The sequence below is a fragment of the Harpia harpyja genome, chromosome 3 (assembly GCF_026419915.1).
Source record: "Harpia harpyja isolate bHarHar1 chromosome 3, bHarHar1 primary haplotype, whole genome shotgun sequence".
Lineage (NCBI taxonomy): Eukaryota > Metazoa > Chordata > Aves > Accipitriformes > Accipitridae > Harpia > Harpia harpyja.
The window spans coordinates 11,714,601-11,737,439 of record NC_068942.1 but is presented as its reverse complement, the minus strand read 5'-3'; the positions used below and the strand labels follow the sequence as shown (position 1 = coordinate 11,737,439).

The 22,839-nt window shown below is 42.3% G+C and overlaps 1 protein-coding gene across 2 annotated transcripts in view; it reads right to left on the bottom strand.

Annotated features, from left to right (window-relative positions):
* Window positions 1-20,367, bottom strand: part of PREP (prolyl endopeptidase) — a 113,305-nt gene extending 92,938 nt beyond the window's left edge. The window contains exons 1-6 of one of the 2 annotated variants that reach the window (XM_052781412.1): window positions 20,162-20,367; window positions 18,743-18,817; window positions 10,745-10,878; window positions 7,586-7,716; window positions 4,588-4,797; window positions 3,221-3,342 (exon numbers count right to left, since the gene is read on the bottom strand). In XM_052781412.1, the coding sequence (XP_052637372.1) occupies window positions 3,221-3,342; window positions 4,588-4,797; window positions 7,586-7,716; window positions 10,745-10,878; window positions 18,743-18,817; window positions 20,162-20,359 (870 nt within the window). In that variant the 5' untranslated portion in view covers window positions 20,360-20,367. Of the gene's footprint in view, window positions 1-3,220; window positions 3,343-4,587; window positions 4,798-7,585; window positions 7,717-10,744; window positions 10,879-18,742; window positions 18,818-19,629; window positions 19,649-20,161 lie in introns of those variants that run through there. The other variant, XM_052781413.1, reaches the window with a different exon arrangement.
* Window positions 20,368-22,839: the final 2,472 nt, after the last annotated feature.

The following is a 22,839-nucleotide window of genomic DNA, read 5'->3' as shown; positions in this document are numbered from 1 at the left end:
TTCCCAATACTTACAGGACTGTTTCAGTTCCAGGGGTTTCAGAACTGGTAGCTGTGCTAGATTCTATTATTTTCGTATTCTACAGCAAGAGTTACTACTACCAGTCCCTTCTTCCCACCCCAAAGACCTTCTGATCATTTAATATAAGGGTTATATATTCTCATTAATCACAAAAATTACCTGAAACATTTGGTATCAAAAAAAAAAAAAGATACTTCTTTTACATTTAAGGTTGCCTCAAGCTTTTCTTTGGATGACACTTTCTCTATACCCTGGGCAGGCAAACTCTTTGCTACTCACTACAAGCACTGTACTATGAATTCTCTTCCATGGTCCTCCTCACATTTGGTTTTGTATTCTGATCTTGAAATGCTCCAGCCCTGCTTCTTCAACTTAGATAAGAAAAGGTTCTGTTAGCGTGTTATTACCTCAAAGAAGGTTTTGCTACCTATAAGACAAGTATACCTCTATACCTAATACAGAAGATACCACTTCCACAGGATTTAATACCATCTGAGACTGCAAACTTTCACTACCCTAAAAAGCTGTATACTCTAATGAATCAGACTACAACAGCCTTCCCCCATGGAAAATGAATTTGCCTTCACAACAACACGTGTAGTTTAGCTCACGACACTGCAAAGCAATAATAATAATAATATGCATCACTCGTGAATCAGTGGATACATCACTACAAGACATCTGTCACCAACAGAAAGCCCATTTGTTTCCGGAACTAGGGAAAAATAAGGATAATGATTTCCAAATTCCATTTTATTGCCAGTTAAACTCAACAGAACTGACTAGTTTTTGAACAATAAAAAAAATTCCAAAGCCCCATTTGCAAGTTTACACAGATATTTAGGTCAGTTGTTAAAGGTATGTTTCATGAATAGATGAGATTATGTAAAAAAGGTTCTGTTTGTTCACAGAACCTACAGATAAGTCTGATTTGTATAGAGAAAGCTCAGTGTGGTCACTTTGCTGAGGAGCCCTTCACATTCTCATTCACTGTCTCATTTTGAATCCCACTGTTCAAATTCTTTGGAAGAACTTTTCTTTTCCAGCAACCCACAGAAAAGAACCCCCCAACATTTCCATGGATTGATGTATTGAAAAGTGACACAGACTGATGATCAAATTTTTAAAAAGAGGTACTCTCAGGGAAAAATAGTTCTAGGAACTGAATACCCCAAATCAGGGTAAAAACATTTCATATTTATCAAAAGTGTCAGACCAAAAGAGACCCTGTATAGAAACAAAATGTACTGATTAAACATAGTAGCTAGGAGAGTACAAAGAATTACAACAGGTGTTTAACCACTGGAAAAACACCAGTTCCCTGATAAACAGAATGACCACCACTACATTCCAACAACACTTAGAACAGTGCACTCAATCAAGCACTGTTAAATCTAATATGAAGAATAAAACACACGTTAATTACACAACTTAGGGTCTTTTGAATCATTCATGTAAGGAGAACAAAGCATGGTCACCTATCATTTTGGTGCGCTGGGACTTTGCACAACATAGTAGTAGTTCAACAAAATAAGCTTAAGAAATCAATTCCAGCAGTCGCTTGCTCCATCTCCAATAACACAGTCCACACCATATTAGTGCTGATAAAACTTGTTGTAGGGAAACTTAAAAGTCTCCAACTATGCACACAGTGTTAACAGATTTTAACCTGTATGTCTCCATTCTTCAAGTAAGTAGAATGGACATAGTTCATTTTCAGGAAAGACATCACAAAAATAAATATAAACAAAATAAACACATGGCAGGGAATATTCAGACATGCTGATTATTGGAATAAGCTTTTTGTGCAGGAAGTGAAGGCTGGGGCTCAACACTAAGATGAAACAAGACCAGTGACACATTGTTCATCAAATGATCCTTCTCTGTCCTGGAATGTGTACTGGCAGAATGTCTTCAATGAAGAAAAAGGGTATGTGATTGTGTCATTACAAGCTTGAGGACTGATAAGTGCACTATTCACTGGGTGAAAAACTGGCTGGATGGCCGAGCCCAGAGGGTCGTGGTGAATGGGGTGAAATCCAGTTGGCGGCGGGTCACAAGTGGTGTTCCCCAGGGCTCGGTGTTGGGCCCTGTTCTGTTTAATATCTTTATTGATGATTTGGATGAGGGGATCGAGTGCACCCTCAGCAAGTTTGCAGACGACACCAAGTTGGGAGGCAGGGTCGATCTGCTTGAGGGTAGGGAGGCTCTACAGAGGGATCTGGACAGGCTGGATCGATGGGCTGAGGCCAATTGTATGAGGTTCAACAAGGCCAAGTGCCGGGTCCTGCACTTCGGTCATGGCAACCCCATGCAGTGCTACAGGCTTGGGGAAGAGTGGCTGGAAAGCTGCCTGGCAGAGAAAGACCTGGGGGTGCTGGTTGACAGCTGGCTGAATATGAGCCAGCAGTGTGCCCAGGTGGCCAAGAAGGCCAATCGCATCCTGGCCTGTATCAGGAACAGTGTGGCCAGCAGGAGCAGGGAGGTGTTTGTCCCCCTGTACTCGGCACTGGTGAGGCCGCACCTTGAGTACTGTGTTCAGTTTTGGGCCCCTCACTGCAGGAAAGACATTGAGGTGTTGGAGCGTGTCCAGAGAAGGGCAACCAAGTTGGTGAGGGGCCTGGAGCACAAGTCTTATGAGGAGCGGCTGAAGGATCTGGGGTTGTTCAGTCTAGAAAAGAGGAGGCTGAGGGGAGACCTTATCGCTCTCTACGACTACCTGAAAGGGGGTTGTAGTGAGGTGGGTGTTGGTCTCTTCTGTCAGGTGTCTGGAGATAGGACAAGAGGAAATGGCCTCAAGCTGAGGCAAGGAAGATTTAGGTTAGATATTAGGAAAAATTTTTTTACTGAGAGGGTTGTCAAACATTGGAATGGGCTGCCCAGGGAAGTGGTTGATTCACCATCCCTGGAGGTATTCAAAAAGCGAGTGGACAGGGTACTCCAGGGCATGGTTTAGGGGGCATGGTTAATGGTTGGACTCGATGATCTTGAAGGTCTTTTCCAACCAAAATGATTCTATGATTCTATGACAGTCTTATTTTCAGCAATTCTTTAATCAATGATTCTTCCATAGTCAACTCTGCAACACTAATAAAAAGCGTTCTTTTAACAAAATGTTTTCCACTTTATACCTACTATCAGTTGTTAGAATCTGAAAAACTGAACATAATGATGACAAGCTTCAGGGTGTTTACTATACCTCAGCTCCACCCATCCATTTTGGTTCGTCAGGAAATTCAGCACATAGGATATCTTCTGACTGGTTAGTTCCTAATACATGATAATGCAGCTTTTGGTGCAGATTAGTGGAGGTCTCAGTGCCTGGTGAAATGCAGATATTTAAACCAATTAGTTCTCAGAAATCCAACAACAATCAAATAAAACCCTTAGAAACTTCTGTATCCCTTTGCACGTAAAAGAGAAGAGTAATTCAGCAGAGACAACTAGGAATGGTTCAAATCTACAACCATTCCCCTCCAAACACACCCCTCCAAAACAAAATAAAATTCAAACCACACTGCAAACCTGTTCACCTACCCTTTCCTTTTATTGCTGATAATACATTCTTCAAATGTGAAAATTTATCATTTCAAGCTTTGCTTTCTAGAAATGCTAAGCAAGCAAAAAAAAAAAAAACAAAACCAAACCAACAATCCCTGCCACCCTCTAATGTTTTTGCTCCCATTTCATCCTGGGCAACTAAGGGGAGTTATTGCTAATTAACATTCCTAGAAACCTTCATACTTCCATTTGCTGAAAATAATTTTAAAAAGTATTTTAAGGCACTGCATGAGGTGCTACGTGATTTTTTTTTTTTTTTTAAATTTTGTTCTTGCAACATTTTCCAACACTTCAGCTTCTGAAGTGCAAACATGTTTAAAAGAAAAAAAACACAAGGTGGGTAACTAACTTGCAAGTCTGGCAAAATGATAGGTTGCAAAAGCAAATACGGAGGCAAAATTCAGGCTCTCTCCAACGTTTAAGAAAGAGCACAGCGCCAGAAGAAACTTTTCAGTAGCACCGCCTTATAATAAGAGCTGCTAAATTCCTTCCCTACTGACACTCCTCAGCAATTTACTCCACTTTGTGTGCTGCTCCTTGAGTTTTGCTAGCATAAACATTTTGTGTTGCTGTGCTGTGAACCACAGATGAATTAATCTGGTTGAGTAACAAAAACCTTACGCCCCGGATTGCTATTCATCAGGTCAACCTCCCAAGCCAGTTCACCTATGCCCACACAAAGGCATAAGGGAAGAGATCCAAGTAAGCTGTCACCAGACATCAAATTCCAGCCAATAACGCCCTGTATGAAAGCTAAGTAAATCATTGCAGAGAAAAAGAAAAGGAGCAGCAAACTTTCAAGAGAAAGACAGGGACAGGCAGACAAGAGGATATTCACACTGAGTATAGGCTTTGGTCATACAAGACAATCTGATACCTAACTGTATAAACTAGTATAGCTAATTATTTCAATATAAACTAGTACAGCTAATTGTTTGTTGCACCAATTTACTGTAAAGGTCATTTTGCTTCCACATAGCATGCAATTAGTACTGCCATACTTACCATCACTTTTCCCATCTTGTTGTGGATAGCAGTTATAGAACATGCCTTTTCCATCATGGGTCCATGCCATGCAACTGAATTTAACTCTCTCCAGTGTATCTGGAAGATCCTCAGGACCTTCTACTTTCATAAACTTGATAGTAACCCAATCAGAGCCACTAGAACTCAGGCCATATGCAAAGTATTCACCATCTTCGCTGAATGCATAACCTAGGAAATTGGAACCAAACAAGATGAAGTAAGAACCAGCACTAGGAATCAAGTGTTTTCAAAAAAGTGTTTATTCTGCCACACAGCTTTTTATTATTTATTACACACTAGCCAAATCCCAACAAGAGAGAGGTGAAATTGGGAAATCAGTTAAAAGAACTGTGTTCACCAAACACAGAGAAGAGGGTTTATTTTCTAAAACACAGGGCAAGCAACTACATCTGCTATCATTTGGGACGCACAGCATTTTTCCAGTCTCTGTGGACTTCTCAAGTAGTTCACAGATCTGAGTTTAGGCATGCATACTCAGTAAGTATCTTCAGTAACATCACTTATGCCTAACATCTGAATTATGATTTGAGTAATAATTCTTAACTACTTCCCTGAGTTTGAGGGGAAGAGGTGGAGACTGAAAATGCACACAGGTGGAGAACTTAAAGTGAGATTTTAAGAGAGAAACAGTACCAAAGAAGTCAACAGAAATTGAGATACAAGCAATGCATCCTGAAATAAAGCAAATACCACTTCAGTACTGGAGTCACTGAAAACTAGACCCTGCGAAGTCATGAAAACTGAAGTACCTGGAAACATTTGCCACTAGCACGCAAATGGATTAATCACCAGTATTCTCAGCTAAGACCTCTGACAGACATGTCGTTCTATGCAAGCTGTGAGGTAAACATGATTTTGAAAAAAATTCAGAAGAGCTTCCATCATAGTTGATAAGGATCAAATTCACTCTTGCAAATCAACTCAAGTGAAGAGATTAAATTATCATAGGCCTGTACATACCTGAAAGTAACTACTGAAAAAAACCACACAAAAAAGTTGCGTTTCATAGAAATTGTAGGTTTGAGAAGCACCACTGTGCCACCCTAACATATTCTCCCCCATAAGAACATAAGAGTGGGCATTCTGATTCAGAACAAAATTCCGCCTAGCTGTCCTCAGGAGTAACCACAACAAGATGCCTACAAGAGTAAGAATAATGCAAGCACATGTAGTATTTCCTTCAATCTTACAACCTCTGACCATTTTTAGCTTAAAAGACTTCTATGAAGTAGTTGGTTAATGATTCTCAGTGCTTCTCTCCTCCTTGACCTTGTCCAGCTTGCCTTTAAACCCACAGGAAGTTTTTTGCACCACCAACATCCATTGGTAAGGGGTTCTACAAATCTACTTCTTGAGGCATGAACTATCACCTTCTTTTGTTTGCTTTGGACTCGACTCCCACTGCCTTCATTTGATATCCCCTCATTCTTGCAATAGAAAAAATGATGACTAACCAACCCCTATTCACACTCTCCATTCTACTGCATGCCACAAATGATTCTGTAGACCTCTATTATATCTCTGCTAAATTGTCCCTTTTCCAAGCTGATTGATCTGGGCACCCTCAATTGTTTCTAACCTTTGCTTCATACCCTTTATTGTTCCTACCACCCTCCTCTGAACTGTATTTCAGAGCCCCTTTTGAGCTGAGGGGACTGGAACTATATTTAGTACTCGATGCTACTGCATAAACCCCTGGGTTGCTAATGTGATGGTGTTTTCTGTTTTGTTCTCTATTTCCCTCTTAATCATTTCTGATATTTGATGTGCTTGTTTGGCTGCTACCAAGAACCAGGCTGACATTTTCATGGAACTATCTATTACAGCCTAAGACTTGTTCCCAAGTGGTCATGGTCAGCTCAGAGTTCATTCCAGCCACTCCTCTACAAATGAGGTTAGGATTGTTTGTCCCCTGTGCATCACTTAATATATCTGCACAGAGACTTTTACCTGTTAATTTATTGCCCACTCAGTATCGCTAAGGTCTTCCTGCAGCTCTTCAGTCATTCTTCAGCCTTTACCTGGAATAACTTTGTACCATCACCAAACTCTGCTACCTCACTGCTCACTCTTTCTTCTAATATATATGAACACACTGAACAGTCCAAGTTCTAGCATAGTCCCTGACAGAACTCTATTGACGATTCCCACTTTGAGAGCCAATCAGTTATTCGTGTCGCTGCCTTTAAATCAATTATTTATCAACAGCAGGAGTTTCCCCTCTTGTTCCACAGTTGTTGTTTCTCTAAGCGCGTTTGGAAAGAGACATTGTCGTAAACTTTTTAGAAATACAGAAAGATTATATGAACCCGATTCTTTATATCCACAGTTTAATGCAGGACTTCTAACTAAAAAAAGCCATATTGATTCTTTTCAACTAGGTCACACTTAAAGAAGCATCCACTAATTCTGTCCTCTGTTTTTATTAACTGGCCTTGAACACACTAGAAGGACTTCTGGGTCCAAGAGTCTTGCTTCTACAATAAGCCAATAGGGAGTGGGAAAATGGATAGCTAACACAAGTTAAAGCCCTAGTGAACACAAGGAATTTTGTGATTCTTATAAAAGTTAATGCTACGTTCCTCCAGTCTCTTTCTTTAACTTGCTGGCTTGTGTTAAAGATGCAAAATACAATTACAAGAGAATTAGTCAACATAAGCACATAAACTTTTTTTCCTTATTATGGATAGCCTCAAGGTCTGTTCACATTTCAGTGGAAACCTGTTACAGAGTTGTGAAAAAAGACATTGAGGAACTGAAACAAGTTAATTGTGAATACAATGTAGATTTAGAAGTGTTCTTCTGAAACACTACACAAATCCACATATGGCTATTGTGACTACTTTGATTAAAACAAGCCACTCTAGCCATACTTATATAGGTGAAGAGCTGGAAACCATTTCCAACTTCTGCTGAAGACCCAGACTTATTCAGCAGAAACTGCTGTCTCACTAACCTCGTAAAGCCACAGTGCCATCATCAGAAAGCTTATTTGGATCAAGAAAAACTTTGGCATCAGCATCCAAGGAGTCTTGTACATATAAAACTCGCTGGTTCTGCAGTCCTGTATTGTAGAAGTGAAAATACCTGAAAGAACACAAGAGGGAAAAATACGTAGGAAGAACTCAAGATTTTCAGTTAGGCAAGCAAAAAAAACTTGCATGAGATTGTCATGAAGTGAATAAAAGACAGATAAATATAAGGGAAACGCAAGCTTCACAGCAGAGTAGAAATCATGGCCTCCTCTATGGCCATCAGGGATTTAACCATCCTCTGTAGGTGCCTTTCTCTCCCCCTTAATACAGAGGAAGCCCAGACACCAATTTCTAAGCCTCTAAAAATGAGAGTAATCTCATCCCAATGTGATATAGATTGTACAGAAGAGACTGTAGGATGCATCAAAACCATTTTTTAAAAATAAAAGCTGCATTTGCCACAGTGCATTTTAAACAAAGTATACTATAAACTCTACATAACTGCCTATGCTAAACAGCTCTGGCAGCCTTAGCGTTTGTTACGAATACAGGCACAGCTTCCCATCCCCTATGTTCTAAGCTTCATCATTCACATAGCTGCTTTCAATCTGTATCAGGTGAGAGACAGATGTTCAAATGGAACAGAACTGAAATTGTTTCATCTGTATTTCCCAATGTCCCTAAAAATGTGTTTTGAAAAAGTTGTAGGAACAGAGAATTACAGAATTCTCTTCAGTGAGGGATACTCTTCACATCATAAGACACTGCAGAGCTCAAAGAAATTAATAACTGTATTCTATGCAATCCATAGGTACTACATTTTTCTTCCTTCATAGGACTTCCGAGTTTTACTACACAAACACGTGACTTAACAAATCAAATAGCAGCTTCATCAGGGAGAATAGGGGAATTTATGGGGTAATGTTCAAACTTAAACGTAAGTTCACATATTCCCTAAGACTGTTCAGTACTTGGATACAAGCATGGGAACCTGGTAAACCCAGAAGGGGGAACTATACTAAAAGGCCTGGCTAACAATCTGAACTAGTAATATGTTCAAACACTAACAATAATGTTCAGCGAGTGACAAAATCGAAAGATTTAAAGGAATACAAGAAAAAGGTACATAATTTTCCATTTGACCATGCATTTTCTAGCCAATTTCACCTCTGCAATGCTGGGCAGTAAGCTGGGAAGCAAATGTCAAACAATACAACAGACACAGCACCTCCCTGGGCACTCTTCCTTTCTGCAGATTCTACAGAACAGCCTTTCAGATACTGTCCTTTAGCAGCTATTCTTCAGCAGAAAACCGGAGTAATCAAATTTAAGAATTTCTAAATGTCATGAGAAGGTTAGATAGTTCTTCGAATGGAATAGTTGCTCTCCCTGCCCCTTACTAAGTGTTACTTAACTTGGTAGATCCTTCTTGGTCTCCTCAAACACCATAATAAATAGGTTTTTGGTATGATTTTTAAACCACTGTGATTTAAGTTCAGCATGTGCCAAGAAACAGAGTAACACTCAAAAACTAAAAAGACATCTATTAAAATCAAAGTAAAGTGTCATACATTAAAGCACGTTAAGCTCCTGGCATAAATGTTCTTCCTGGAGGATAGTCAGCTGCATCAAATTAAGACTTTTTATCTCCAGTGGACACTACATTCATCCCTGCCATGAGCACTTTGCAACATCAAACCTCACCAGCATGGAAGATAACCACATCTAGGCACGTTTGCACTGCACAGGGAGAATGGGTCAGAGAATCCAGAGCAGCCACTGACCAGGCCTGCTCCAGAATCAGATTCAGCATAGCTACATCTGCATAAGCATCACATACAAACTAATAAGCTTTGCCTGACTCAATCAACAAGGCTTACTTCCCCAGATGCAGCACTGTCCTAAACAGCTGCACTGCTTCCGGGCCTAAACCTCACACCTCTATACATTGACGTGCTGTGCCACATCAGTGACAACTTAAATCAACATCAGTGGGTTCACTCCCCACAATATACTTTTACAAAACCCCACATAGTACAGACTTTACCTCCCTTAGCAACAAGCATCCACACCCTCCTCACAGCATAGGACAGATAAATAAAGAGTAGCAGATCTCCCTCAGTATCTGTGCATAAATCTTAAGGCAATGAGATGCCTTCTGCTCTTTCCTGTGGATGACAGTGAAAACATACCTGGCATATCTGGGTGCCCACTCAAGAAGGATCAAACAAATTGAAAATACTGAAAAGACTATTTGTGTTTCCCACGATTAAAAATGGCTGGTTGTTTGCACTATCTCTTTTTCAACTGCTAAAACAATCTACAGATGTTACTAAGTTAACCAGCAGTTTCATCCCTTTACTCCCTTTCTCTAGGAGATTGCTAGAGTTTCTGAAAGAGGTCACATAAAATTGAGCAGCAGCTGCAGTCTCCTGACTTTGGGTAAGCCACAGAAGAACCATCTCTTTACCTAGCCACAGAATTAAAACAGGGATACAAGAAGGCTAGGTATTGGAATATAGCAGGATTTCTTTATTTCTTAGAAGACATATCTTTTTGCATCAGTTGCCTTAAGTCCTCCAAATTATTTTTCCCCTATCCCCTGCAGATACAGGAGCCATTTTTCACAAGGAAATTCCCACTGCTTTTCACTGGCTATGACTAAACAAAAATCCTACCAACTAAATAAAAATCCTACCAGCTGCTCAAAGTATGACCAACATAAGAGCAGTATTTTAGTAAATATTTAGAACAACATGCACATGACAGACTTGTGCTGTTTTCAGGATGAGGTGCCTTTAACTATACTGACAGTGACCAACCCTGAAAGGAACTCCTCAAAGTTTTACTTTTGGAACAGTTATTCTATGAAGTTGTCTGAGTTTTGATAAACTCACAATTCTTGCTCTAAAGAGAAAAAGACAACAAAAGAAGATGATAATACAACTGGGAACTGAAGACGGTCACACATCTTGTGCTCTGCATCATGCAACCATATATATTAACATTGGCTTACTTTTTCTGCTTCCCAACTATAAAGAAATAAATACAAATATAATTTATAATTTGTTTTCCTAAGTAGTAGTTACTATTGGCTTGCTTCATATTCATCACCACCTACAAAGACATTCTTCACATACCTTTTTCCTTTCTTGAAGTGGCAACTGTACTTAGGATAATCGTAGAGTTCAGTCATTCGTTCTTTGAACAGTCCTCTGACAGGACATTGCTCGAGAAAGGGTACTGTAAGCTTGTTCTGAGCCTCCACGAATGCCTGAAAGAAAACAATCCCCCCAAAAAAGACATGAACTCAAGTAGAAATGCGTATTTCCTACAGGAAACACTATTTTCTGAAGCAATACATCACAGACATCTTTCCCCACATACAGGTTGTGTAGTGTCACACCTGAAGAGTCTTACATACTTATTTGCATTATGCCATAATACTGTAATAAGACTGATCTTATATCCTGAACACTCTCCAGGGGGGTAACCACTGGTTTGGCCAAAGACAAGCCAGATTCCTACCATTCCCCTTTAAAAACAAACAAACCTCATGCTTTTAAAAACTCTCCTTATATTTGCCTAAATGGCATAGAAAAGCTAACTTATAGTATATACCTAGGAAATACTATCTTCCCTTACTTCACCACAAATATACGATACTCCAATACTCTACGATAAATAAATTAGGAAACAGATAAAGAGCAGAGTCCCTTTTGCCCACAGACAGCACTGTCATTTCAGAAACTGTAAAGGGCTGGAAGATGATACAAAATGTCACATGTATCATCCGTTCATCCTATTAACATAACACACAGGATTAGTCCCAGCCAGTATTTCCTGCAAAGGCGGAAGTACTGTCCGCAGATCAGTTCTTAGTTACAAAAGCAAGAATACCTATCTCTGAGAAAAGAACTTTGAGGAGTCTAGTTTCTTTAAAACACTCCACTTCCCAGTCACAAACACTTAGTGACGGTGGCCAAAACCATTACCACTCCAGCAGTTTGTCAGAGGCTTGCCACTCCCATGGCATGCATGGAAAAACTGGTGCTCTGTTGGTGTTTCACAATCCCTACTTATAGCCCAGTACATTAACATAAAATTAATACCTAAGCAACTTAAGGTGAACCACAGTGGCTAAGAAGCAGACATGCAGGCTTTTCTGTCTCTAACATGGAGCAGGAAGGACAGGACACAGCGTGCGTAGCTGTAATTCACAGCCAGACGTCGCAATGACGGCTGCAGTATCGCTCTCGGACCCCAGCCTGAAACCCTGTCCACTCATCTCTTGCTTACACGGGTCTCTTTCCCAGTTGCTTTGAAAGAGGACATTGTTTCTAGCTGTCCTGAATCTGTCACATAGCAAGCAGATCAATGCATGATAACATCTGAGCTACACTTCACCACAGGGCACGACCCACAGGAACAGCAGGGCTACAACCCACATTCTACAACTTGTGTTTCAAGTTCTTCAGAAAAGCCACCTGCTGTACAGAGTACCTGGCACACATTTACCAATTGCTATCAATGTTTACTCATTTATTAATTCTTCAGGTGAAAAAGAGAAGAGAACAGAACATAAAACTCAGTAGCATTTTACAGACATTTCACATGCTGAGAAGTGAGCACGTGGAACAAGTAGGAAGACAATCTCCCCCCCATTTGCCTCCCTGCCACAGCAGTGCGTAGCCAAGAGCTACATTACATGTGAAGCTGTGTTTTCAGAGACTTGTCAGGCCAAAAGGTAAAGGAGAAAGTGTATTAATTATGGTCAGTCTCCACTTGAGAGGTATTTGTTCATGCATAGAGAAACTGATAAGCTTTAAACATGTGAGTGCAGAATAAGTAATGCCCTAAGAGCACTTGACTAAGTGCTGAAACATATTAGTTTAAGAACACGTGGGCTGGTTACACACAAGTCACCACTCAAGGATGACACAAGAAAGCAAGCACTACAGCACTGAAAAGGAACAGATACAGAAGGCTAACGATGATGACTTCTGGATCTTTACTCAAATTTACACTCTATGTATCAGTGAGGATCGAGTCAGGAAACGATCCCCTAAGAAAAAGGAAAGAGGTGAATGCATTGCCAAGGGAAGGCCAATTTTTGCTTCTGTTTTCCCTTCGAGAATCACACTGGCCTAGATAGCTTTAACAACCAGCACAGCACATTCCAGTGGTAAGTCAAAACTGCATGCAGCCTCCACGTTGTACCACTATAACTGTTCCCCTCTCCGCATCAGATATTGAAAGAAAATCAAATCTACCCAAGAATTATGTGCATCTGAATTTGTTTTCTCTGAATGGAAACACATGAATTTCAAAGACCACACACACAAAAATCTAGACAGTGCATGCTACACAAATAAACTAACTACTCAAAGTGCTGTGACATTTTCAGAGAAAGGATGTCTTATAAAAACATGTATAAAACCATCTGTTTTACTGGATGGGCAAAAGCACTTTTCAGTTGCATTTAGTGGACAGAAACTGGCACACATCTTTGTTTCATCTATCAATAACACTACCAAAATGGTAACATTGCTGCAAGGGTATACTGGAACTGTGCGGTACTTAATTTTACCTGCACCGTCACACCTTACCACATCTGCTTTCATTACTGGTATTCGAAGAGGAGATACAAAGTTTTCCTTACAAGCATTCATTGCACAAGAGCATGCTTACATACTAACTATTGCACTCACAACTGAATCACTAGTAATTTTGCTTTTACAGGACTTAATATATTTCTCCCTGTTTCCAGTTAGTACGCACCAAAGATTCCAAGACTATTTGTAAAAGGGAGTATCATTGCTATCTAAAAAAGGAGGTAGGAATTACAGGTTTTTTAAAGAGTTCCACCAAGGAGAATCCAGCCCAGTTTGGAAACTCTCTGTCCTTACACTTTTGAGCACAAGGTTGCACTCATGTTCAAAAAGCAATACATAATTGAAATATTGCTCTAGGTAAAGTACAGGAACAGATGCCAGCAGAAACTCTCACAGTAAACAACTCCATCCACCACGCTGAGCTAAACAGATGCCACCTAGGCTACAGGGCTAACAGTAACTCTGTACACCTTCATGAGCCTATAGAGAAAGATTCTTACTTTATCTGTAGAAATCTGCATCCGAAAATCTATCATAAGCTTTGAACCAGGACAGAATTTGCTAGCAGAAGAAAGGACAGAGTAAGGGTCCAAGGAAAGGGTAATTTGAAAAGCAAAAGAATTTCTAGTGTTGTACTAAGACTAGAGATGTTCTACTCAAGGCTGAAGTGTTTGGCCATTACTTGAGCAGGCCAATTGTTATTTTAAAAAAAGTATAACTAAATTTCATCTAAAAAACACATGCCACAATTTTTTAATCATGCTTTGTTACAACCTATCAGCTTTCTACATGCCACTAAGCTATTCTCTCAAGATAATGATTTCTACTCACAGTATACTTTCCAAGGAAAACTCTTGGGATATAAATTGTTTCAACATTACCAGTCTGTTATTAATCTGTAAAGTATTTACAGTTTGTTTAATAGTTACCCCCAAAATCTTCCTATATATCTTCTCAGTAAAAGGTAGCTCAGTGCAACTCCTACAAGAGGGCACATACCTTTTTTTTTTTTAAGTATTAGAAAATAAAACTAAGCAGACTTCCGGTGGCTTGCCTCTTCGCATTTACTTTAGTATTTAGCAAAGAAAAATTCAAAGTGCAATTGGAAATTTATCCAAACAAGTGATGAAACACTGGTCTATTATAACTACAAATGCATGTAATTGTAGTTTTGAGAGTTCCAATTCTAATCTTAGTCCAAACACACACCTGTTCATAATACCACAACTCAACTGTGTATGCTACATGATCCCTGCTCTTTCATCCTTTGTCCGTCCCTCATGTCTGAAACAGGCTATGCATTACTGCCTACACTGTCAGTGAGTTAAGGTACTGTATATGACTGACATACTTGGAGTAGCAAGACTTTGCTGTAGTCTAAAAAAGAGCTTATTTCCTGCAAAGCATAAAAACAAACCAAGAAGTTGAAAGTCCAACCAAGCCAAACCCAAGACAACAGTGAAAGTGTGCTTTTGCAGTTGTGGCCTATGTCATCACCAGAAGTGTTTTCCCAGTGTAGCACAACATTTCAACTATGCCGGGGATGCTTCCTCAGCCTGTCTTAAAGGTCAACAGCCAAACAGTAGCAGAGCATGAACCCACATTCTGCACTTCCTCTCTCCAAAGTGAGGTAGGAACTTCCCCATCTGACCAGGGGCTGTTTTTATTTACGTACCTGGAGAAGGGAGTTTTGTTTGCTTATAGCTGTGCACGACTACTCCAATCAAGCACACACAGGGAAAAAAGTGATGTAGTAAAAGCACGTAGATCATGAACATGGAAGCGCATACTTCTTGAACAACAGCTTTTCCACAAGAGATTGAGGGTGTGGCTCGATGATTGGCTTAATCAGCTCCAAGACTGTGCATCTGACAAGAAACAGTCCTGCTTAGCCACCCATAAATTTCAATAAACTCCTTTTTACAGCAGATATATACACTGCATACGGAATAAGATCATCTTGGTGACCCGGCTGAAAAACTTCTAGACTTATTTGACTTTCACCTAATTAAAAGCAGGGTGTGGGCTGCTAGGAAAGGAAAGATACCATTCTTGAACCATCTTAGGTCCAACTATCATGTGGCCTTGGGGTGACCTAGATTAAGCACATGTGCCAGTAGAAGACTAATCTACCAATGGCTTCCCTCCCAGAACATCACCTTGTGATGGCTATGCCCATGCAAGGGAGAGACAGAAGCATTCAGGTCAGTGCAAGAAGGGGAGGGAGGGCGGAGAGAAACCACAGAACCACTTGACTTAATGGAAACCTGTGAACTACAGTGGATAACTGATTAAGCCAATTAAAAAAAAAAAATCCCACCCTTCTGTGTTCACTTATTTGTAAGCTGCTAGCTATCAGAGCCCACAAGATTATTTGAACTAGCCACAGGAAAAATTAGTATGATTCTTTATACTCATAGCTGTTGTGGGTAATTTCTTTCAGTCCCAGTCCTGTTAACCCTACAGTGGGCATCAGGTGAAACTACCATGAAAATTCCAGAGTTAAAACCAATCTCACTTGCCTGTGCTTCTTTCTCTATGCTTCAAGAAATAGTAAACTTGATGTTCCACCGACTCACATCAACACAGACACAAAGTGAGGCCTACCCATTTATTTTCTGTGACCACACCAATGCTTGACATGACTATTTCTGCTAAGTCTAGAAAAGTAGAATTCCAACATATTTGTATATCTATTCAACAGCACACACCAAGTAATTTTGACTGTTAGTGTGTGAGAAAAGATTCCTAACTTAATAAATGAATGACATTCAGTCTTCACTCTCGGCATAAACCAGAATTTTCACTGTTACACATGCTCAAATGAAGCAAGCCTGTTGTGAACAGGAACCGAATAGGGGCTCTTTTACTACAGATGAGCATGGACACCTGTCCTGGTTTCAGCTGGGATAGAATTAATTTTCTTTCTAATAGCTGATACAGTGTTATGTTTTGGATATAGTATGAGAAGAATTTTGGTAAAACACTGATGGTTTTAGTTGTTGTTAAGTAGTGTTTAGACTAAGTCAAGGACTTTTCAGCTTCTCATGCTCAGCCAGCAAGAAGGCTGGAGGGGCACGAGAAGTTGGGAGGGGACACAGCCAGGGCAGCTGACCCAAACTGGCCAAAGGAATATTTCATACCATGTGACATCATGCCTAGTATATAAACTGGGGGGAGTTGGCCTGGGGCAATCGCTGCTTGGGAACTACCTGGGCATCGGTTGGTGAGTGGTAAGCAATTGCATTATGCCTCACTTGTTTTGTATATTCCAATTCTTTTATTATTAACATTTTTTTATTATTATCACTATTATTTTCTACCTCTCTGTCCTATTAAACTGTTCTTATCTCAATCCACAAGTTTTACCTCCCCCCTGCCCCTCCTGATTCTCTCCCCCATCCCACTGGGTGGGGGGGAAGTGAGCAAGTGGCTGCATGGTGCTTAGTTGCTGGCTGGGGTTAAACCATGACAATGCCCAAGGAATAATTCTTCTAGTTCTATATAATATGTAGAAAATAAAAGGTATCCTATTGCTGGAGGTGTACACAGGATATTTTTACTTTTCCCCAAAACAAACAGAGGTTTGGGATATTAAGGAGTGCATAAAGAGAGCGAGCAACTTGGAGGAAGAATGGGAAGGAGACAGGTCTCAAGGCCAGTGACTTCAAGGCTTGAAAAGTCTGCAAAGCATGCTCCAAATTCTCTCTGAAGCTTGCACAGTCATTCAATTACCTCTATACCAGTGTCTGGTTATTCTTTGATCTGGTAGGTGCAGAATGGCTACTCTGCAGGAGTCCTGCAAACTATCTCAAGAACTTGGAGATAAAGCTATTAAGAAAAGCTAGCAAGAAAGAGTGACCATCAGCAACCTGCAGAGCAAAAAGAAGTGAGTGATAAAGCAGATGAAAGGAGTTTAGCACTTCAAGTTTATTTTTTTCTGACCTCTTCTATGAAAGAGGTAGAACAGCAAAATACTTTAATTCCCTTTGTGCAGTAACTCCTGGAACTTTGGAAAAAGATGACGTATTCTCATACCTATACACACAGGAACTCTCTGCACTCTTTGCATCATAGTACTACTGCGCTGCAAAATTCTGCCAAGGCACATGTTTTTTAGAGTGTAGGCAAGTAAGATTTAACAATATTTTCATTCCACCAATGTGACATCTTGCATCTAGGCTGCTGCATTTTTATGAGGATGTTATAATCCCCCATTCCTTATTTGGCCTCCTATATAAACTACAGCCTCTGGAGAATGAGGTTCACCCTCCTCCAACTGTTCTCACCCAACCTGTTCACAGTATGTGGCAAGAGTATTGAACACAGGGACACAAAAAGTCAGGTCTTGGCATTTTCTCAATCCCAACTCTTCCACAGGATCCAGAAAAAACACTTTAATAGGTATTTGTAAGGCCTTACTAAATATCTAATTTTCAGTGTCAACATCCATGGCAGAGTTCTTCACTAAAACCTGATCCCAAATGAACCTTTTTAATCCACATGAGTCTTTATATATGCCGATAGATTTATAAGTAGGAAATGGGATCCTAACTGTAGACATTTTATCTTGCTCTTGACAGTTACAGTAAGTTCTATTCAACCAACCTCTAGCTCATCAAGATGTATTATATAAGCACACACATGAGAGAACCTAGAAAGAATCTCACTAATGGAAAGCCACGCTGCAGGATATTTTTAAATGGAGATCCTGCCCTCCATTATCTTTCTGACACAATCGTACTAGATAGTTCCAGATGTAAAACACTGGCATCTTCAGTTATCACAAAGTTATTAGCCATTACAGAGGAAACCCCATCCACACCGCCACCTGCCACTTTCTGGCCATCACCCCTGCAAGTCCCTATGCCATGAATATCAGAGGAATCGGCTCATAGTCATACTTATTATTTTTCAGGATTCTCTCTCAGCAAAAGACCAGTTCCAGCAGCACAGTCTCGCTATACCAGACTGCGGGCTGGAAAACACTACAACACCTACAGTTTGTAGTAAAAGCCACTAACAAAGCCTAACTTCAGGAAGAAAATGTTTGGGTTTGTTTTTTTTTTTTTTTTTTTTTAAAAAAGGGGTCCAAAAAAAAAAAAAGTATTCACACACTTTTGTCACTGTACAAAGAAAGCAAGCCAAAAAGAGTTTTCTTTCTACTGTACTTAGGACAGTGGATAAAGCGCTCTAAAACCAGTGTTTCTCTTCAGTGTGACACCACCACCTTGCGCATTTGAATTGTCTAAGAAAAATGGGTGCAAGATAAACAAGGCCTTAGTTTTCCAAATTTTGTGATCTAGCTTATACCAAGTGTTCCAGTCCTTCCCCCATTAACACAAAGGTACAAAATAATGGCATTGCTGTTGGCACCATAAGATACCACATGAACTACACCTGCATTCACTATGTAAGTTTTCAAAAAGTATTGGCAGGCCCTGCAAAAACAGAGTACCCACGCACCTAGTTTATAAAAGAGAACCATGTCAAAACAGCCATTCCCATGCAAAGAAAGGTTACCTTCGTCTGTTCGCTATCGGGATCTTCAAGCCAGCAGTATGGGTCGCTTATTTTACACCCATGGTAATCCAACACCTAAATTTATAAAAGACAATACTTTTTTTAAAGACATGCACACAAGCAAACTCTATTCATCAAGGAATGACAGTCATCAAGATGAAGACTACTTAGAATTTCACAAAAGCATACAGTGCTAAGAAGCAAAGGAAGAGAAAAGCAACACCTTGCTCCCAGGCGAGTTGCTAATACTACCATTCTTTGGTGATGGCACCAATGCAGCAGAGTTGTCCTCAGAAAAAACACAGAGCACCAGAGAAATGCAGAACATGAAGACAAATTCCTTCCACAAAACAGATCAGTCAAGTAATAACAATATTAAAAAAAACAACCAAACAAACAAACAAACCCGAACAAAAACCCAAACCCCCTAAAAACCCAAACCACCAAAACCTCCTCCAAATCCAGGTGTTCAAATCACAAAACCCAATGACTGGATGCACCCAAAATGTAGTTTCCGGCTACACAACTGTCTCTGGTTTAGCCGTCCCTACTATTGATGATGACAAACACGTTAAGTGAAGTACATATAAAAATTAAAACAAAAAACCAAAATCCAACACAAAAGACTAACCCACGTGGTTGAATTCATCTGCTTCCTTCCTCCGGTACACAAAATAAGACTAGATACGTGCTGTTAGGAGTTGCATAGTTCAGCCTTTCACTCAACTATGAGAGCAAATACTGAAGTTTTTCCAGCGCTGGCCCACGTGGGCAAACATTTTGGTTTAAAAGTGATGTTAGTTCTGTAAATAATTCCTGGGCTGGCGCCTAAAGCACAGTCCTTTGTGGAAGGAGAAGAAAACTGAACCCGTTTTAGCCAAACTTACACCGCAATCCTTGCGTATCAGGTTACGGCCGGGACGCAAGGAAACGGACTATTTTACAGATGGGCCGCCCTACAGAAACAGAACGCTTGTTCCTCTGCATGCTACTCCAGCCCAGCTGCAGGCCTGGCCTTCCCGGAAACACACAGCTCCGGGATCTCCTCTCCCGACTCGCCGCGGCCGGGAGACCAGCTCCCCCCGGCTCGGCAGCCCGCCTCGGGCGGCGGCGCGGACCCCACACCCGCCGGACGTGCCCGCGGGCACACCGGCCACAAACCCCGCTTTCAGCCAGCCCCCAGCAGCCGCCACGGCCCACAGACGTTAAAAACCCGGGGCCCTTGAAACGGAGCACGCTGGACTGCTAACGGCCGCAGCCGAACAAAGCCCCGAAAGCCGAGAAAGCACTAACCGCCCCCCCCCCCTCCTCCCCGCCGAGGCGACCCCCCGCAGCACCGAGGCGAGAGAGGCTGCCCCCGCGGCCGGGCCCGGCGGCCGCCACACGCCGGCGGGCTGCCCCGGCGAGCGCCGTACTCACGGCGGTCTCGTCGCGGTACACGTCGGGGTACTGGAAGGCCTGCATGGCGGGCGGCGGAGAGAAGCGGGAAGAAGAAGAAGAGGAGGAAGAGGATGAAGGGAGGCGCGCAGGCGGCCGCGGGTCTGGAGCTGGGACTCGGGCCGCAGCGGCAGCCGGCAGCAGGCGTACAGCGCGGCCCAGGCGGAGCGGCGCCGCCATACGACCCGCCCCCCCACTCCCGGCAAGGAGACAGCGCCCGCCCCAGCCAAGAGAGGGCCGCCGGCGGCGGGCCGGGTGGCACAGCGCCCCCTGCAGGGAGCCGCCGCACAGGCGCCGGCTGGCCGCAGGGGGCGGGGCGGGGGGCGGGCGGGCGTCCGTCGGGGCAGGGCTTGCTGTCTCCTCGGCCCCGCGGGCGCAGCCTGTTCCGGCGGAGGGCTTGTTTTCCCCTCACCTCCCGCCCAACGGGTTTCATTCTCCTTGTAGTAAACGTTAACCAAAAAAAGATTCGTGGGTTTTTATTGTTTTTTCCTTCCTCTCAGCTCCCCAACCTCCACACAGGTTGTGGGGGGAGGCTCAGCCCCGACCCGGAGAGCTCCCCTCTGTGCTGCCGCCTGGAAAACAGCAGCCGTTTCACGGGTGGGGGCTCGGGCGGCTCCAGGCCGCATCCACCCAAACCTTTAGCGCGTTTCCATCAAACACGCCTCTCCGCGGGCTGCCAGAGACTCCACTTTACCCTAAAAGTGAAGCCCAAGTGGGTCACTGAGTCCCAGTGAGGCCGTCCACCCCAGCGCGCTGGCCGGTGGTTGTCCCGCTCACCCCTGGTGTCAGGGGCTGCGGGCCGGCACCGGGGCGGGCTCTGGCCTGCACAGCTGGTCTGGATGAAAGTGCACCCGTTAAAGGTGATTTGGGTGGGCTCACCCGCCAGGCGTTTATTTTACAATAGGGTTTCCCGAGTTAGAAAACTTGCAAACATTTTTCCTTCCAAATAGTGACCCAGTGTATCCCTGTACACTGGAAATATGCAGAGCACAGGTTGTTGTTTGGATAGCGACACGGCTGAACTGCTTTTCTTCCAAACGGTTGTTGTTTCAGAGTTGCTGCCAGCACCAAGTCGTCATGTCAGCCTGGGGAGGACTTCACCACAGCTTATCTGGGGTAAACCCGTGTGTACGTGTGGTGCGTGGCACCAGCTGCAGACAAGGAGGTTTGCACGCGGCGGTGTTTAAAGGTTCGATCAGCCCAAAGAGCGTTCACAGTTGTGAATAAAGTAACCGCCTGGAATGACAATGATCTAAACCATTTCAGAAATGGCATCAAACGTTTATGGTTGCCAGCTCAGAACTGTGTCTTGATTGCTTACTCTTAATGAAAAGAGTTATCATCTCTAATTGGGCATCCTGTGGGGAGGTTGAAGGTTGTGTGCATATGAGGAAATAAGCCAGCCCCGTGATGATCGCTATTACTAAGTGACATAACTGTGTTCATCAGCCTCATTTACATCCTAAACAACGCCTACATGGCTTCTTGTCTCTCGTCCCTTCTCTTTTGGTCATTTTTCCTTTTTACCCTGTTTCCCTGTTAATCTTCTCCCTTTGCAAGGCAGGAGCACAGCTGCCGACTGCACCTTTTGTTCTGGAGCTCGAGAACATGCAACCAGCAAGGTGGTTAATGGCAATGCCTTGACATGCCCAGTGCTGATAAAAGCTTGCTAATTGTCTGAGCAACTTGCTCTGGTAAATACTGGCAGGCAAAGGCTGCCACGTTTCTGTCTAGAGCTTCCCGGACAGAATTATATATGCACACAAATTTGCATCATAGGGAGAATTATTAGCTCAATAACCCTGTAAAGCATTCAGCTTGCCTGTGTGCTACACCAACAAGTTGCACGTGCACGATATGTCTGAGTGTTTTGAGCAGTCTTGACTGCAAATTCACTTCATACACAGCAAAGGCCTTGCATCGGATTCAGAGCTGCCGTTTGCCTGAAGAAAACATCTTCTTTTTCAGCCTGAAGGTGTTGTCTGGGATGAATCTATTTTACATTTGTCCGGAATTTCTGGATGCTTAGCAGCTCGGTCAGACTTGCAAGTAGCACTGACTGAGCGGCCGTACATCCAAATATCCTGGGCATTTCCACAACGTCTCCGTAGATCAGCTTCGTGCTGTAAAAGTAGCCAAGCTGAGGTGTACTGGAAGTTTTGGACAGATGTGCTTTATGCACATGAGAAGATCTGATGTGCCGGGAGAGGGCAGCCTGACTGCACACCACCGCGCAGCTGACAGAGAGCAGCGCCCGTATTTTTTCAGGCTTCAGCAACCCTTTCAATCCAGGGCACGGTAATTCCTAAATGGGCTGGCAAGCATCCAGTAATCACAGTAATTATCCATTACAATACCTTCCAATTCATCCTGGATACAGAGAAGGCGGGAATATACAAGGAAACCCAAGTACATGGTTGTCCAAGATAAGATCTTTCGGCCTGTATTGTACAAGCAGTAATTTTCTTTCAAAGGTGAGCACCAGGGACGGAAAGTGAATTTTCTCCTTACTGTAAATTTCTCCTTCGTTTTTTGGGTTTTTTTTTGGGGGGGGGGGAAGATCACAGCTGAACAACAGCAAAAGGAGCAAATAAATTTACGCTGTCTGATCTTTTCTTGTCTGAGAAGCAGTTAATACAGGTTACGTGGTGTCTAAAATA